This window comes from Talpa occidentalis, unplaced genomic scaffold (assembly GCF_014898055.3).
Source record: "Talpa occidentalis isolate TD23 unplaced genomic scaffold, MPIMG_talOcc4v2.1 talOcc4.2, whole genome shotgun sequence".
NCBI classification, from domain to species: domain Eukaryota; kingdom Metazoa; phylum Chordata; class Mammalia; order Eulipotyphla; family Talpidae; genus Talpa; species Talpa occidentalis.
In genome coordinates, this window is record NW_023602073.1 from 3,582,665 (window position 1) to 3,599,719 (window position 17,055).

Sequence of the window (17,055 nt, forward strand, 5' to 3'; positions counted from 1 at the left end):
CACAGCCACAGGCGACATCAACATTCCCAGTGAGAGAAGGACTAACAAAGATGCTCAGTGTCCCCTTATTCACAATGGATTCGGGTGACCCTATACAACAACAACAACAAAGAGACAACATACATAAAAATGGTCATAACTAGTTATAATTCATTCTTGGAAAACTAATGAAAGCCACAGTAAAGCAACTCTGGAAAGGAAAACCCAGGGAGCAGATTGTGAGTATAACACACACTCGTGTTCACACACACAGGAGCTCCTGTACGCTGCCAGTGAAATGACAAAACAGTAAGCAATGCGTATAGCGGAACCAAGGGCAGAGACTTGCTGGAATAAAGAAACCCGGAGGGTTAAACAATGAATTAAACAAATGCAAAGACACTACAGCATCCAGAACACGATGAGCCTGCTGCACTGACAAGCAACCCTCGCAAGGTAACCCGGCCTATCCCAGTTCTAGGAAAACAAAAATGCATTCTTATTTATAGGCACATTGATGAAAACACTAATATGAGAAATGAAACCACAGCAGAGAGAAGGTGGATGGCTCATTTCTGTGCACAGAAACTCACTGGACCTCCAAGCAGTTAACAAGGCAATAAAATAAGAGATTCACCAAGAAAACAAGCTGTAATAAGACTCCATTCATACAGGTCTGAGTTGTCAAACTCTTGAAAACAGAAAGTAAATGGTGGACACAGGGGCTGAGGAACAGGGCAGTTGGGAGCGAGAGTTTCATGAGTACAGTATTTTATTACTGGGAAATGAAAAAAATCTGGAAGGTGGTGACGGCTAAATAACACTGTCAGATACTAAATGCCAAACACCACCACATGCAATAACAGCGAAAGAAGACTTTTTATTTTACATTTAAATAAAGGGTCGGGGGCTCCCTGGTGGTGCAAGGGTTAAGACACAACCTATAGAGCTGTCCGCTGCCACTGCAGCACGAGTTCAATCCCTGGCTAGGGAGCTACCCACATGGCGTGGCAGACCTCTCCTGACGCGCCCACTGCTTCCCTCAGCAGTGTATTTCAGTCAGTCTACCTGTTCTGCTCCCCATTCTGTTTCTGGTGAATACTCCCTCCGCCACACACATACCTCTGGCCTGTACCCCAGTTCTTGTATGCATAAATAAGTACATCTTTTTAAAAATGAATGAATGAATGAATGAATGGAGGGCCAGGTTTACTAGGAAAAGGAGAAAAAGAAGCTACAGTCACACTGGACAGAAGAGCAGCCACTGCTACTCCCCACAGTGCAAAGGTTTAAAATGAAACACTTGCATGGTCACAGGTGACAGGAGAGCTGCTAAAATTAGATTGTAAAATATATTCATTGTAACAATATTCTATAAACATTCTATCAAAATTAAAAAAATCTACCATTAACCGTAACTATAGCAAGAATCATAGCAAGAATCATACGTATGACTAACGTACACACACCCACTGTACTCCAGACTCGATGACAGAAATGTGAAGCTCCTTATTAAAAACTACATTTAGGATCACTGACATAAACTCCCAACAACCAAAGGTCAAATGATGAACATCTGCGCTACCTGGTTTTACTCAGCGAGTGTCTGTGTCATGACCCTTGTTCAAACGTTTCCCACTGACCGGAGTACTTTCTCCCCCTGAACTCTGAGGTGTCACCACACACTGGCCAATCGAAGGCAGAAAAGGGAGCAACCTCATCACTGAGAAAACGCATCCATCAGGTTTGGCCAAAAAAGAGAACTGTATTGTGAATGAAAGTGAAAACACACACACAGTGCACGCGCGCACACACACGCACACACACGCACACACACACACACACGGTGGTGCTGTTGTTAGCAACCATTAAGATATCAGGTAATATTGAAGAGTAACTTGCATTGGATGAAACTGAACTCTGGAATAGAGAAATCCCTTTCTGCTGGCGGGAGACCTGGGCTGAGAAGGATCTAATTCCACACGGGAGGGCACAACACAGGACGAGGTTTGCACGTTGCATGAGCGGCACCTGCCATCGGGATGACTACAGGCGCAGTCAGGTGGGAGCCGAGCCTGTGGTAGTAGGACTGGGCAGAGGCCCACGCTCAAGTGTAACTGGCAGAAATGGCAAAACACAGGTGACTGACTCACTCAGGAGAAGTGCAGACTGAAGACGGGAGACCAGATCGGAACACAGGGATTAGCTACATTCAGGAGCACAAGATACTCAAGCACTCAGGGACACGGAAAAGAAATCATCAGAGAGACCATGACAGAAGCAAACACAAAGAAATTTCATCTTCCAAAACACTGAAGACGGAGGAAAACGCACCAACACATACGACGAGGTCAACATTGTCCTGATCCCCCCCCAAAAAAAACAGCATAAAAGGGAAAAATAGACCAACAGCACCAAAGAACAGAGAAGCGAAAATCCTCAACAAATTCCAACCGACTTAATACAGCAACATGGAGTCTCCCAGGTGAATCAAGGGGTCAAGACAAAGCTCTATGATGCGATCCGCAGCCCCTGCAGCATGAGTTCGATCCCCAGTCAGGGAACTCACCCACACGGCACACCTGACCTCTCCTGTCTCATTGCCTCTCCCCTTAGTAGTGTATTTCACCAGATCTGCCTATTCTGCTTCCCACTCTGTCTCTGGTGAATCCTCTCACCCCCTTCACCTCTTGCCTGCACCCCAGTTCTTGTATGCATAAATGAATAAATCTTATTAAAAAAATGGACAAAGGAACTACATAAACTCTCCTCTAGAGAGGGAATTCTGACATCCTACAGACAATAGGAATGTTCACTTTAACTTACTGTAAAAGAAACGTAAATTGAAAGCACATTTAGATGCCACCCCTTGAGAAGGCCCAGATAAAAAACAATGGATTTACACGAAACGGGGGGGGGGGGGTGCGAATTTTATGAGGACTATAACGAAGATGAAAATGATTACACGGTGCAAAAATGAAAATTATGTAAAAATATATAAATTAATATTTAAAAAAGTGAAAAAGCAAAAAAAAAAAAAAAAAAACCACATATGGAATGAAGAACGCTGGAGAGGGCGCAGAGAAAAGGGAGCTCTCACCCACGGCTGGTGGCCATGACAGTCGGAACAGACCCTATGGATGAGGGTGCGGAGGTTACTTAAGGAAATAAAAACGGAAATTCCATGTCATCTGCAATACTTCTACACGTTATCCTCACGGGAAAACTCAAACACAAAAAGATTTATCCCACCCGGGAGCAGAGCAACTCTGTTCCCAACTGCCCAGTCATGGCCCAACCTACATCCCTTCACCAGAGGCAGGGCAGGAAAGGTGGAGCACACGCAGGGGAACACTGCAGGGCTGTGAGGAAGGAGCAAAGGGGCACACTGAGGATAAAATGGGTGGGCAAGGAGGTGATAGTCTGTTTTTTTGGGGGAAAAAAAAGATTTATTTATTCATGCATACAGGAGCTGGGGTACAGGCCAGAGGTGTGGGGGAGGGGGGTGAGAAGATTCAGCAGACAGAGCAGGGAACAGAACAGGCAGATTGACCGAAATAAACTGCCGAGGGACGCAGCAGGCCAGTCAGGTCTGCTGTGCCATGTGGGTTGCTCCCTGGCTGCCCGGTGGATGGAACTTGTGCTGCAGAGACTGCAGACAGCCCCATCGGTTGCATCTCAACCCCTTGCGCCACTCGGGAGGCCCCAGGAGGTGCTATTCTTCAATGAAATAAAACAAAAAGTAGAGACACATATCAGATGGCTTCACTCATCTGTGGAAAATAAATATCCAAAAAACATTTACAGGCAAAATACTTGAATCAAACTTGAACCGGGTCATGTGAAGGTAAAGATGACCACCAGAGGGAACAGGGGAAAGGGTGGAGAACTTAGGGAGGGAGGCAGACGGGGGATGGGCCAGGGTGGTTTGGTAGAGGGTGAACAAGGGGTAGGGCAAGACCCACTAGGAGTCTAGGAAAAAAACTGGCAACTATTTGAGCAGAAGGTTTTAGTGCTCCACATGTCAATGACAGATCGAGGAGGGAAAATAAGTAAAAGAAGAAGAAAAAAGTTTAAGAAAGTTTAAAACAATTTAAAAAATTGAAACTTCCCCAAGGTCACACACGGTGTCGGCAGGAACTTTGGGGAAGGCAAAGGCTGGAGAGTGTCACTGGACTGGGGAACAACTTAGGGTGCTGGGAAGCATCACTAGAAATGCATGCAGACCACACCAAGGAGAAATGCCCAGGAGCAGTGGAAACAACCGCCAGAAAAAAGGACTCTGAAGAGTCTACCGGGCACCTGGGGTTTGCAGACCCCTTGAGAGAAGAGCAGGCAGGTATGGAAGGACACCCCAGTGGACTCAACGTCACACATGCCAAGACTGACGCCTGCATGAAAGTCTCCGAGAGCGGCCTGGGACACACTACAGGATTTCAGCAACTGCACAGAAACCTTAAAAATTCAGTTGTCCTTTTCAAATGACATGTGGCTCCTTCACCCCCATCTGCACTCTGGTCCTCAGACCCCTCCTCCTCCTCCTCCCTCACCCCGCACCTGAGCAGCGCAGAGCTGGGAAGTGTTTCTGTCCAGCGGGGTGAAGAGCCACAGGCCACACCTTCAGCGTCATCAACGGAGACCCAGGTACAGACTCTGCGCTGCGGGAGCACCAGGGCAGAGCCCCATCTCCACGCACGCTGGACATGGGAAGGGCCTGGACCTACGCCACACCTTTCCCTGGTGAGGAATGTGTCCCTGCAGAAAACTATGTTTCTAATGTGCATGTCCGTGATGAACTCGCATAAAGTCAAGGCACCGCGAGCTGAAGCCAACACGCCACTCACCAGAGATTCGTCCATGGTCGCTGCTCTCACAGACGCGCCAGGGCTCGGGAGCGGCGCTGGGGGGCGCTGGGGTCCAGCACAGAGGACGGAGGCGGCTGCCGGGGTCCGGAGTCTCCTGGCCAGAGCCCGCCACACGCTGCCTGGAGACACCAGAGAGTCACCGCGTGTGGCAGCGGGTGGCACTTCTAGCAGGGCAGGAACGGCCCCGAGTCCACGCGCGGCAGAGCCTGGGCGGACGGTTCACCACAACTTAGTAAAAGGTGACACTGCCCACTGCCTGCGCCACGGTCACGCAGGAGCAACCGTCTCAGAGCTGAGGAGTCGCTGCAGAGTGTGGACTCCACTTCCAGCGAGACGACCTTCCCGCCCTCCGCTCCAGGACACCAACAGCGCCGAGTCCCCTGGGTGCTCTCGTGCAGGCTGGAGGAGGGAATGCAGCGGCCAGCAGGACGCCGCCTGTGGGGGAACGCGCAGCGCCCCGGAAATTCAGTCCACAAGCCTGTAACGCCCCACGAACTCCCAGCCACCCGGTCCTGCAAACCCAGTTTCCCGGGACCTCCCCGCACCCACAGGGCCGCATCCCGCTGGCAACCCGCGAGACGTCACCCGTCCCCACAGGGTCCGCGAATCCCGCCCCGGCGCATTACCCGCGCCCCCCGCCCCAAACGCAGCCTGGCTCTCCCCTCCCTCACCGCCCGACTTAAGTGGGGCCCAAAGACTCAGCGCGCATGCGCACAGGCGGACCCGCGCTTCCCCAGGCCCCCGCCTCGGGGACCCCTTCCCCCGCCCCGGGAAGGCCCCGGCAGCGTCCGGGAACACCCCGGAAAGCCGAGTCGTCCTCCCCAACGGCCGCCGCCCCCGCCCCCCGCGCGCTCCGGCGGGAATCGGCTCCAAAGCGCCCGAATCCACGCGGCCGGAGCCCCCGCTCGCCCGCGCCCCCAACCCCCCGACGCCTCCGCTCCCCCGAGACCGGCCTCCCGGGACAAACCCCGCGCTCACCTCGGGGAGCCCCAGCGCTCGCGAAGGCGCCGGAACTTCCGGACGGGAGTGGGCGGGGCCGCGACTGCGCAAATCGCGGAAGTCCCGCCAAGAAATCTCCGCTAGAACCACGGGGGCTGGAGACTACATTTCCCACAACCGCTTGCGCGACAGTCGGGCCGTCGTTGGGGCGGGGTTGCGGCCTGGAAGTGGGAGGAGTGGAGGTTGAGGAGAATGAGCAGGTGGGCGAGGCCCGTGAAAACTGCGGGGCCCATAACGGGATCAAGGCCCTGAGGGAAGAAAGCTCAACAGGGCCGCCCGGGGGCTGAAAGGGTTAAGAAACGCTCTGACTCAGAAGCTGTCCGCCCCCTCCACAGCACGGAGCTACCCCCAGGGCAAGGCAGACCTCTCCCTTCTTGCCCACTGCTCCCCTCAGCAGTGTATTTCAGTCAGTCCGCCTGTTCTGTGCCCCACTCTGTCTCTGGTGAATCCTCCCCATCACTCTCTCTCTCACACACAAACACACCCCTTTGGCCTGCACCCCAGCTCTTGTATGAATAAATTTAAAAAATATGCGTAAGAAGTCCACATATACATAAGAAGTCCACATAGAGTCATTCACAATATCTCAAGGATGGTTGATTAAAAAAAGACCCAGAAAATAACTATATGGGTCCCCAAACCATCGTCTTGAACTTTTTCTTATTTTTTGAAAGATTGGTTTTATTTATTTATGCATATAAGAGCAGACGTGTAGACCAGAAGTGTAGGGGGTGAGAGGATTCCCCAAAGACAGAGTGCAGAGAAGAACAGCAGATTGACTGAAACACACTGCTCAGGTGAGCAGCAGGTAAGTCAGGAGAGGTCTGCTGTTCCATGTGGTCAGCTCCCTGGCCAGGGACCAAATCGTGCTGCAGTAGCTGCTGACAGCTTCATAGTGCTGTGACTTAACCCTCTGCACCACCAGAAAGGCCCTCAGACTTTTCAATTATGCTAATCTTTAGTGTTTTCATGTTGGCTTATGCTCCATAACAATTTTCTGACTTAAGGAATATAAGGTGTTATTCACTTCCTACTGTATTGCAATGTCTTAATATGAATTTAAATTTCATTATAAATTACTTAATCATATTTTCACTTCTTTCTAGTTTCCACTATGAATATCTGGTGGTTTCAAAATTCTTATTTGGACAAACCACTCATCACTTTCCACTTGCGGTTTCTCTCGGTTTGCACTCTCTGATGTTTAGGATGATTTGACTTCTGGTTAATCACTTTGCCGCTTCTGGTTAAACTTCTGGACTTTTGGTTAATGACACCAAAGTTGGGGCCTCCCTGGTGGCACAAGGGGTTAACACACTGCCTATGAAGCTATCCACAGCCACTGCAGCACGATTTTGATCCCCGAGCAGGGAGCTACCCACATGGCACAGCAGACCCCTCCTGTCTCGTCTGCTGTTCCCCTCAGCAGTGTATTTCAGTCAATTCACCTGTTCTGTTCCCCACTCTGTCTCTGGTGAATTCTCTCACCCCCCCACCTCAGGCAGATACCCCAGTTCTTGAATGTATAATAAAATAAATTTTGGGAAAAAAAGAGACTAAAGTAAAAATATTGACTTCACAATTTTAACATTTCTCTCTGATGTGAATTCTCTAATGTAGAGTAACGCTTGACTTCTGGTGAAAGGCTTTGCCACATTCTTCACATTTGTAAAGTTTCTCCCCAGTATGAATTCTGTGATGTTGACTTCAATGTGATGGATGGTAGAAGGCTTTCCTACATTCTTCACATCTGGAAGGTTTCTCTACAGTATGAATTCTATGATGTCAAGTTACATTTGAATTATTATTAAAGGTTTTGCCACATACTTTACATTTGTAAGGCTTTTCCCCAGTATGAATTTTGTAATGGTCAGAAACACTTGACAGACAATTGAAGGTTTTGCCACATTCTTCACATCTGTAAGGTTTCTCCCCAGTATGAATTCTATGATGTCGAGTAAGACTTGACTAATTGTTAAAGGCTTTGCCACATCCTTCACAATTGTAAGGTTTCTCCTCGGTATGAATTCTGTGATGCTAAGATAGTTAAAGGCTGACAGTTGGTGAAAGGCTTTCCCACATTCCTCACATCTGTAAGGTTTCTCCCCAGTATGAACTCTCCGATGTCGGGAAAGGTGACACACATAGAAAGATGTTACCACAGTCAGGATGCGTGTAGGCTTTTCTCCAGCATGAATCCTTAGAAGGTTAGTCAGCTGTGGATGCCAATACAAGGCTTTACCATGCTCTTCACACTTGTGAGGTTTCTTTTTTTTTTTTATAGAGGCATGTTTTTATTTATTTATTTGTTTGTTTGTTCGTTCGTTTTGTTTATACATGCACTGGGTACAGTCAGAAGCGCGGGAGGGTGAGAGAATTCACCAGAGCCAGAGCAGGGAGCAGAGCAGGCAGAAGGACTGAAGTACACTGCTGAGGGGAGCAGCGGGCGGCAGGAGAGGTCTGCGCGCCATGTGGGACCCTCCTCCGGTGGCCGGGGAGCAGCCGGGGATCGAACCGGCGCCGCAGAGGTCGCCGGCAGCTTTGCAACCCAGCGCTCAACCGCTGCGCCACCGGGGAGGCCCACACTTGTGAGGTTTCTCTCTCTCATGTTCAGTAAGTCGTGGGCACCATTTGGTAGCTTTGCCGTATCCTTCACAATGATAGGGTTTCTCATGAAGTGCATGATGCTGGAAAAGTATTGAGGACTCCTCAATAGGATCCTGTGTAGATTTTTCATCTTCCTATCTGATTCTCTGATGTTGATAATGACATCACTGAAAGTTTAAATCTATCCCACATTGACAATGTTTTGAATAATCATTTGCATTATGGACTAGGGGACTTCCCATATGTTCCCACATTCCTCTCAGATTGTGTCTTGTTAAAAATGTCTCATGGATCTTTGCTAACAGAAACATATTTATCACTACCTGCAACAGACATAAAATGGAGTTTTACCCAACATGGTTTACACGCAGGATCATTTTGTACAGGAGGAATTGTGTTATGGATGATGGAATCTTCATTGCAACAACTGTTGTGCCCTTCCCATGTATCTTGACATGTCTGGTCTTTCAATAATTCTAAATTCTCAAAGGTGCCGATTCCATCTCCTCCCGGTTCCACATTTAGCAACAAATTTTCTGTGCCTGACTGTGGCATGGAGACCTGGTTTCCTTGAGAAGACAGAGCTGGGAGACAACCCCACTCACAGCACTCAAGACTAAATACTTTAAATATTTAAGACATAAAATTAATACCAAATAAAGACGACCGACATGACGTTAGGACAGGTAACATCAGCACTAGACAGCAACACACATGCTTATGAATAGGTAACATCCTTAGGGAAAGGAAAATATATAGCAAATACAGAAAACTGCATGATACAACCCTATAGTAAATACATGTTTCTGCTTCAGAATTTGGAAATATGGCACCAAAAAAAAATCATAGATTTATGTTAGAGAATATATATAAAATGAGATATAATTTGTGATGTCAGTAGGGGTAGATATGTTAAAGAGTGGAGTTTTGGTATGCAGCTGAAATTACATGGTTTTCACTTTAGGAAAGACTGTCATAACTTTTCAACATGGTATGGAATCCCCAAGAGAAAAAAGATACCGTAAAATACATGGAAAAGAAATGAAAACAGAGACTGATGTTATGTGTACATAGGTTGGATGACAATGCTTTACAATGTTTGTAAATAACATACAAACCAATATACCTCAATTACCATCAAAATTTGTGAAAATGGAGGGAAATCACCAACAAAAAAGGAGAGAGGAATAAAAGCATATAAGAAAAGGTCAAAAAATATACAGTGATGCAGTAGGTTGGAAATGAGGTATAAAATGGCTGAGAATAGAGGAATCATTCTTGAATAAAGTTAACGCCTCCTTTTCAGTAATACTTTGGTGTAAATGAAAGTCCACAATACGCTGACAAATGTGTCTGAATGAATTAAAAATAACACCAATTCAATCTTACCTATATGACACTCAACATAGATGTTTCATTGCACCATGTGGAATGTAAGGATGGAACTAGATTCCATGAAGACCGATCATGAAAATGGAGCCGTGTGGATCACTCTAATAACATGATCTGAGTCTAAAGCATCACAGAATGAAAGGAATGCCCCCAGAAAATAACAGAAAACTACATGTATTGGGAAGTCATTGTAATATTACCTATATACTAAGATGAGGTCCTGAATGTGTGCCGCAAACAAAGACAGAACTCAATGCAGAAGATGAAAACAATAAAATCAAGAAGAGGTTCAAGGCCTAATTGCAACTGGAAGGAAAATCATGATATAAATTCACAAACCGGAGATGACAAACAGGGGTGAAAAATAATTCTAAAAGGAAGATGTGGTATATAGACAGGTTGGAAAACTACTGAGCTATGAAAAAGGATACATCTGGCCATTTGCAACAACAACAATGGAATGTTGGGGGAGGATTAGGCTCATTGAAAAGAATCAGAAGGAGAAAGACTTACTGGATGAATTCACTCCTATTTGGACTTTGGAGAAACAAACCAAGGAAAATGACAATACAAACCAAAATAAACTCTAGAAATAGGACTGCAGAATGAAGGGTACTAAGAGGGAAGAACAGTGGGTGTGGGTACAAAAGTGGGAGGGGATTCAAAGATCTATGGAGAAGCCCACTATGCACTGGAGGTGGGTGTGGTGGTGACAGACATCTGAGGATAGGAGAATCTATTCCCTGAATCATGTAGAGCGAGGTAAACCCATGGTTCCTTGATTCCAAAAAGCTAAGAAATACTGAGAAAACATTGAAACAAAGCAAACTCCCCAAAACATGTTATTCAGAAAACAATACTAAGGGGAAAATTTAAAGCATTAAACAATTACACTAGCAATAAGAGAGATCTCAGTGGAGCAACGTAACTTCACACCTCCAGGAATTAGAAAAAGAACAATTTTAGCTCCGTATTGGCAGAAAGGAGGACATAAAATAATAACAAATACATAAATAGAACATTATAGCCAAAAAGCACGTGCTTGTCTGTGAAAGGAAGTCTGGATTTGGAAAGATCAACAAAACAGACAAAACCAAAGTTCAATTCAGTAAGAAGGAAAGGCAGAGGACTCAAGTGTCAGAGAGGAGACACCCCCAGGGAGACCAAGACGAAGATTCCAGGACAAAACAGCAGCATGTCTGCAACGCCTGAAACAGAGCTCCCCAGACATTTAGGATGCTTTCCTGTGGACCACTGCACCTGCCAGCTGCGGCCTCTGCCGGATTCATTCCACCTACCTGGGAGGAGGACGGGATCTGCACTTCTCTCCACATCCCAGGGCTCCATCTTTTGCTCCAACAAGATGACCAGCTCGGCCATAGACACAGCAAGACCTGTTTATTAGGACAGGTGATAAGAGATGGCCTGAAGAGTCTCAAATTCCCAACACAGTATTGTGTTTAGTAGAGGGGACAGTATAGAAGGTTCTGGAAAAGGATCACTGCAAATACTTTTTCTGACAGCACCTTTACCAGAAATCATTGAAATTTTCATATCCTAAGAACCATTTCTAGACCTCTGAGTCCTAGCAATGTGATAGAGAAGCTGGGATCTTGCTTGTAGCAATAACGGTTAAGTCACATATTTTCTTAAATGAGCACCCATACAGAGAGTAGGCTGCAGATCATCCTAAGACAGGAGAAATTTAAGACATGTTGAAACATGAGACTTTCCAACAAGCCCACACTGTTGTTCTTTAAAGTAGGGATCTAAAAGTATCCGACAATTCTGGGCATCCCTGCAGCACATCCACATGCGGTACAGGAAACGCTGAGGGCACATGAGGGAATGTAGAGGGTTATCCTCCTCACCCAAGGACACCACATTTCTGTAGGTCTCTCGCATCGCGTCCCTGTACAATTTCCATTGCAGCTGGTCCAGGCCCTCCTGCTCCTCATGCAAGAATTCGATGGGCACATCTCTGAAGGTCAAGGGTTCCTGAAATCAAAACATACAGTTACTACATGGCCACCAGCAGAACTCTAAATAGGACACGAGGTGAAAAGAGAGTTTTGAGGGGCCCCATGGTGGCACAAGGGGTTCAGTCTCAGCACTATGAAGTTATGACAACCACTGAAGGACAAGTTTGATCACATGGCACAGCAGACTCTCCTGTCTCGTCCACTGCTCCCCTCAGCAGTGTATTTCAGCAGATCTGCCTGTTCTGCTCCCCACTCTGTCTCTGGTGAATCATCTCACCCCCGCAAGCCCTCACCTCTGGCCCATTCCTCACCAATTTATGTATAAATAAGTAAATAAAATAAATCCTAAAAAATGGGGGAGACCTGGTACTGAGAGAAGAATGCCCTTACACAGTGAGAGCCAAGTTTACACAGGAACAGTCTAATGCACCCACTGAGCACATAGGATCACATACACCCGCGAAACCACCGTGGACGCTATAATTTTGATGACGTCAAATCTGACCCAGGGCACATATTTGTACAGCAAGGAGGCAGGACAATTGGAAAATTCGTAGTAGAGACGGAGATGAAAGACTGAAAGGAAATTGTAGGTAATGATCAAATACTAAGCAAAGCAACAACAACAAAAACAATCATATTTTTAAAGACTTTTTTATTTATGCATACAAGAACTGGGGTACAGGTCAGAGGTGCGGGGCGTCAGAGGAGTTACCAGAGAGAGAGAGAGCGGGGAGCAGAACAGGCAGACGGACTGAAATACACTGCTGAGGGGAGCAGTGGGCAAGACAGGAGAGGTCTGCCGCGCCATGTGGAAAGCCTTCTGGCCTGCTAGGGACCGAACTCATGCTGCAGAGGCTGCAGACAGCTTCACAGTGCTGTGCTTAACCTATGCACCACCAGGGAGACCCCGTTCCCACAGCTTTCATTAGCTTTATATATGAAGCAGATATTATTCTTTGAGCTTTTAATACACTTTATCTTTTATGTGACCATTTCCTCAAACACCCACAAAATTACAGACCCGGGTTTTCCCTACAGATCTGAGCTAAAATGAATCAGAGAGGACCCGACATGAATGAGCACAGCAGGTTTTGTAGCCAGCAAGAATGGTTTGGTTAAAAAAGGGAAAGTCACACGCTACATACAAAAGAATGAAGCTTGACCACTACCTCACACCATGCACAAAACCCAACTCAAAATGGATTAAAGAACTAGACATAAAACCTGAAACCATAAAATACATAGAAGGAAATGTAGGCGAAACACTCCATGACATGCACATCAAAGACATCTTTACAGACACATCACCCAGAGAAGTGATAGTGAAGGCAAAGATCAACAGCTGGGACCACATCAGGTTAGAGAGCTTCTCCACAGCAAAAAAGACAGTAACAAAAACAAAGAGAAATTCTTAAGCTATCAAACATGGGCGCCCGGCATCTGGGAGGTGGCCCACCCGAGTGTGGGCCAAACCACAAGGACTTGTCCAAATGTCTCCGTCCCTTATCAGTGGGGGAGGCGGCCCCTTAGGACCGCACCACGCCCACCCTTGTTGCTGGGCTCCCCACTGCCCCCCAGGGCTGACCCCCATGCTCCGTCCTTTCTCTGGGTTGAAGATGTCCTTGCAGAGGGGCAGAGGCCAGGTTGACGGGTCAGTCAGTGTTCCTGGGTCTCCCCAGGTGAGCGAGGAGGCGTCCGTGTTTCCTCAAGTGCATTTTCTCCCACGGATGCCCTGGGCTCCGGGAAGGTCTCCATGGAGAGCCTGCAGGGTGGATGAGGTGACGTGTCCTCCTCCCAGGATCCCCACGCAGACCTGGAGGAGTTTACAGACGGGGAGACAGGGGGTGCCTCAGGGCAAACTGGACGGGAAGGGTTGACCCAGGTGGGGAGTCCTCAGTGCGTGCTGGGGAATCCAGGGCGGGGCCCCCCAAGGAGCAGAGAGAAAAGGGACCTTAAAGGATTACCCCAGGGGCAGAGGAGGGAAAGCCCGGGGAGACGAGGAAAGGGAAGTCGCATGGCAGTGGCAGGCGGCAGTGCCAGGGGTAGACCCGGAGGAACCCTGAGACCCCAAACTCTGTGCACCCTCCACCGGCACTGCAATCTGCTGCGTGCGGAGCAAACACCCCCTCACGTGAAAGCCCTGCCGTGGAAAACAACAGGGTTGGGGTGCAAGGGGAGGAGAAAAGACAGGGTTATTAGACAGTTTCCAAGGAACCAAAGCCTCCCGGGCCTGTGGGCCTATCCCCGCGGCAGGGGTGCTGGGGGCTGGGGAGACGTATCGGGCGCTGGGGGGCTGGGGACACCAGCAGGCGCTGGGGGCCTGGGGAGACGCAGCAGGCGCCCGGGGGCAGGGGATCCACAGCGGGCGCTGGGGGCCTGGGGAGACACAGTAGGTGCCTGGGCTTGACCGCGGGCGGGGCGCCCTGGCCGCCACCCCCAGACCCTGCACCCCGGCTCTGCCGTCTGCGGGCGGGAGCTGTTCTGGGCATGATGGGTGTCCCTGGGCTCGCCCCCAGCCTGGCGTGGCGGCCTCACTCCCCGTCCAGTCATGACGCACAGGTGTCACCAAACATGCTCAAACCCTCGGCCCATCTAAATGAAGGGGTGTCCCTCACCAGGTGGGGTGCCGCGCACTCCCACGGGGTCCCACAGGACAGCGCGCAAGCCAAGCGCAGGGGCTGACCTGATGTGAGAGCTGCCTGCGGCCGCGGCCCTCCTGACCAGAGACCCCACGTGAGCTCAGGGACCAGACCCCGCGCTGCCCTTCCAGAGGGACCGGGACAGGCCCAGGCGTCCTGCTCAGCACTGAGAACATAGACACGCTCCCGTCTGGACCGGAAAGTAGAACTCAGACAGATTATCAATAAGCCATGGGGGTGCTCGGCCTCCAGGCACTGCCGGGGGTGGCCAAGGAAACGTGGCCGTGCTCCCCAGCTGTGCTCCCAGCTGTGCCCGTGACTCCAGGTCCCCAAGGACAAGTGGCCTAAAGACTTGACTTCTTCGTGGCGATGTGGGATTCAGCTTATTCTGTCCAGTAATAATATCTGATGCAACTGCCACAGGACCCAGCCACCCACTCCCAGGACACAGAAACACGGGTCTGAAGGAAAACCGTGCCCCGATTTTCGCGCGGCACCACAAACAAGAGCCTAGTTCTGGAAACTGCCTAAGTGCCCCCAAGGGGAGGAACGGTCAAAATGGGGACTCTCTGCACCACGGAATACTACTCAGCCATGAAAAAGGATAGACCCATGCCACTCATGGCCACATGGAAGGAACTGGAAGGGACGGTGCTCGCTGAGATCCTCAGAAGGAAATACACATACAGGTGGAAAGTCGGGAAACTGAAGGAAGGGTCAGGGAAAGACAAAACCTGGAGGCACCCACAGGTCTGAAGCACACGGCAGTAGAGAGGGAGGGGTCAGATCCGGGAGGGAAGTCACAGGGGATTGGGCTGACGTCCTCAGGTGCTGGTGGGGGAGAATGAAGGGGACTAGGCCCGAGGGGAGAAGTCAACGAGTCTACAGACATGAACGACGTCAGAAAATAAAAATGAATAAAGAACAAAGGCGACAGAGAGGCTCGATGGCATCAGTAGCCTGTGATGAAGAACCTGAGAAACTGACTGCAAAATAGGAAAGAGAACAGCGGAGGGAAGGGAGAACGTGAGAAACGAGCATGTGCGGGAGTCTGCGGCCCCCCGGGGGCGTGATCGAAGAGCAGTTCAGCTCCCACTGTCCTCAGCTCCCCTTGGGCCGGGGCAGCGACGACAGCCGCGCCCCAAATGCCATTGTCGGCAGGTGCGGCCGCCCCGGGTGTCTGGTCTCCTGGTGTCCGGGGAGCCCAGGGAGAGGTTCCGAGGGGGAGCCCAGACCCACGTCCTGACGAGAGGCGACGGGGACACAGTGGCCCCCTAGCTCCGAGGCTCCCGGACCCAGCCTCGGGAATCCGGCCCCGGTCACATGGGCTGCAGTGGCCAGGGAGGAAGGCCAGGAGGACGGGACGGGGTCACAGTCCCGTGACCCCCACAGTGATGACCCCGGCTTTGGGCAGCGCCTGCCGCATCCTCTCTGCAAGTCCCCCCTTGGGGGCTGTGGGGGGAGTGGACACCCCTGACCTGCCCTCAGGCTCCTGAGTTTTCGGGGACTTGCTGTCGGGGTCTCCGCTGCCTCGGTTGTCTGTTCTGGAACGGACCTGCCCCAACAAGGGGCCTGAGCCACAAGGGGTCTCTGTCGCCCCCCACCCCTGCCTCTTTCGGTCCTGCAGACGCTGCAGAGTGATGCCCAGACCCACTGCGGGGACATCCCAGGGGCAAACACCTGCCCAAGAGGGCGGCTTCTGCACGGGAGAATCCAGCTCGCCAGGGAGGTCCACGGGAATGTGGAAGGGGAGACCCCAGCAGGCGGCACCTCCGTACACCCCTCTACCTGCAAGGAAGCAGAACAGATGCCCCCCCCATGCCGCTGTGGCCCATGATTCAGTGCAGGACAGGCCCTTGAGAAAAAGCTGGGTCAAGACCACCAACCCCCACCCCCCTGAAAGCAGGAGCTGAATCTCCCCTGCCCGGGGCTGCCCCAGGGAGAGCGGAGCTCACAGGGGTCTGCGGGTCCGTCTCCCCTACCCGGGGCTGGCGCCCCCGACCTTCCCCGACTGCTGTCCCCCGAGAGCCTGCCCTGTCCCAAGGGCAGCGCCCCCTGGGGTCCGAGGACCCGACCCGGAGTCTGCTCGGCTCTCCCTGGAGCAGAGATGTGTGCGGGGACGGGACACCTGACGCCCCCACTATTCGAAATGCCTTCCCGGTTCGTGGGCATCACAGGGCTGGGTGGAGGCTCCTCTGCACTTACCCAGCAATTTCTCTCCCACAAGGTTTTCCTCTAATGCCACGAAGAGCAGCACGTGGAGCCCCCGCGCATCTTCTGGCCAAGACAGAGAGAAGCTGTTTAAACAACGAGGGGAAGGATGGACATTTTCCCAGGTAACAGAAGTCACCGAACAGATCTGAAGACCCGCTGCTCCTCCCCACTGAACGAAGGTTTCCCCGGAGGCCTGGCTGCTGCCTGCGCGGTGGGTGAACTGCAGCGCGCCCTGGGCGAAGCATCACCGGGTGGGTGGGGCTCAAAGGGCAGACTGAACTTTCAGGGCGACCTTCCTGCCCCCAGGGCTCTGATGGAAACTGTTTTAGGGCCACAGATCTTGGAAACAGCGAGAAGGATGGGACCAAGGCCAAA

At 50.4% G+C, this 17,055-nt stretch overlaps 1 protein-coding gene across 8 annotated transcripts in view; it reads right to left on the minus strand.

Annotated features, from left to right (window-relative positions):
- LOC119251640 (zinc finger protein 260-like) overlaps positions 1–17,055 on the minus strand; it is a 92,430-nt gene that overhangs the window by 29,901 nt on the left and 45,474 nt on the right. For 2 of the 8 annotated variants that reach the window (XM_054698314.1, XM_054698309.1), the window contains 3 exons: positions 11,714–11,840; positions 11,141–11,236; positions 4,824–4,963 (listed from right to left, as the gene is read on the minus strand). In XM_054698314.1, coding sequence (XP_054554289.1) covers positions 4,824–4,963; positions 11,141–11,236; positions 11,714–11,840 — 363 coding nt within the window. Of the gene's footprint in view, positions 1–4,823; positions 5,044–5,822; positions 6,005–11,140; positions 11,237–11,713; positions 11,841–13,412; positions 13,641–16,671; positions 16,711–17,055 lie in introns of those variants that run through there. The other 6 variants (XM_054698313.1, XM_054698312.1, XM_054698310.1 and 3 more) reach the window with 5 other exon arrangements.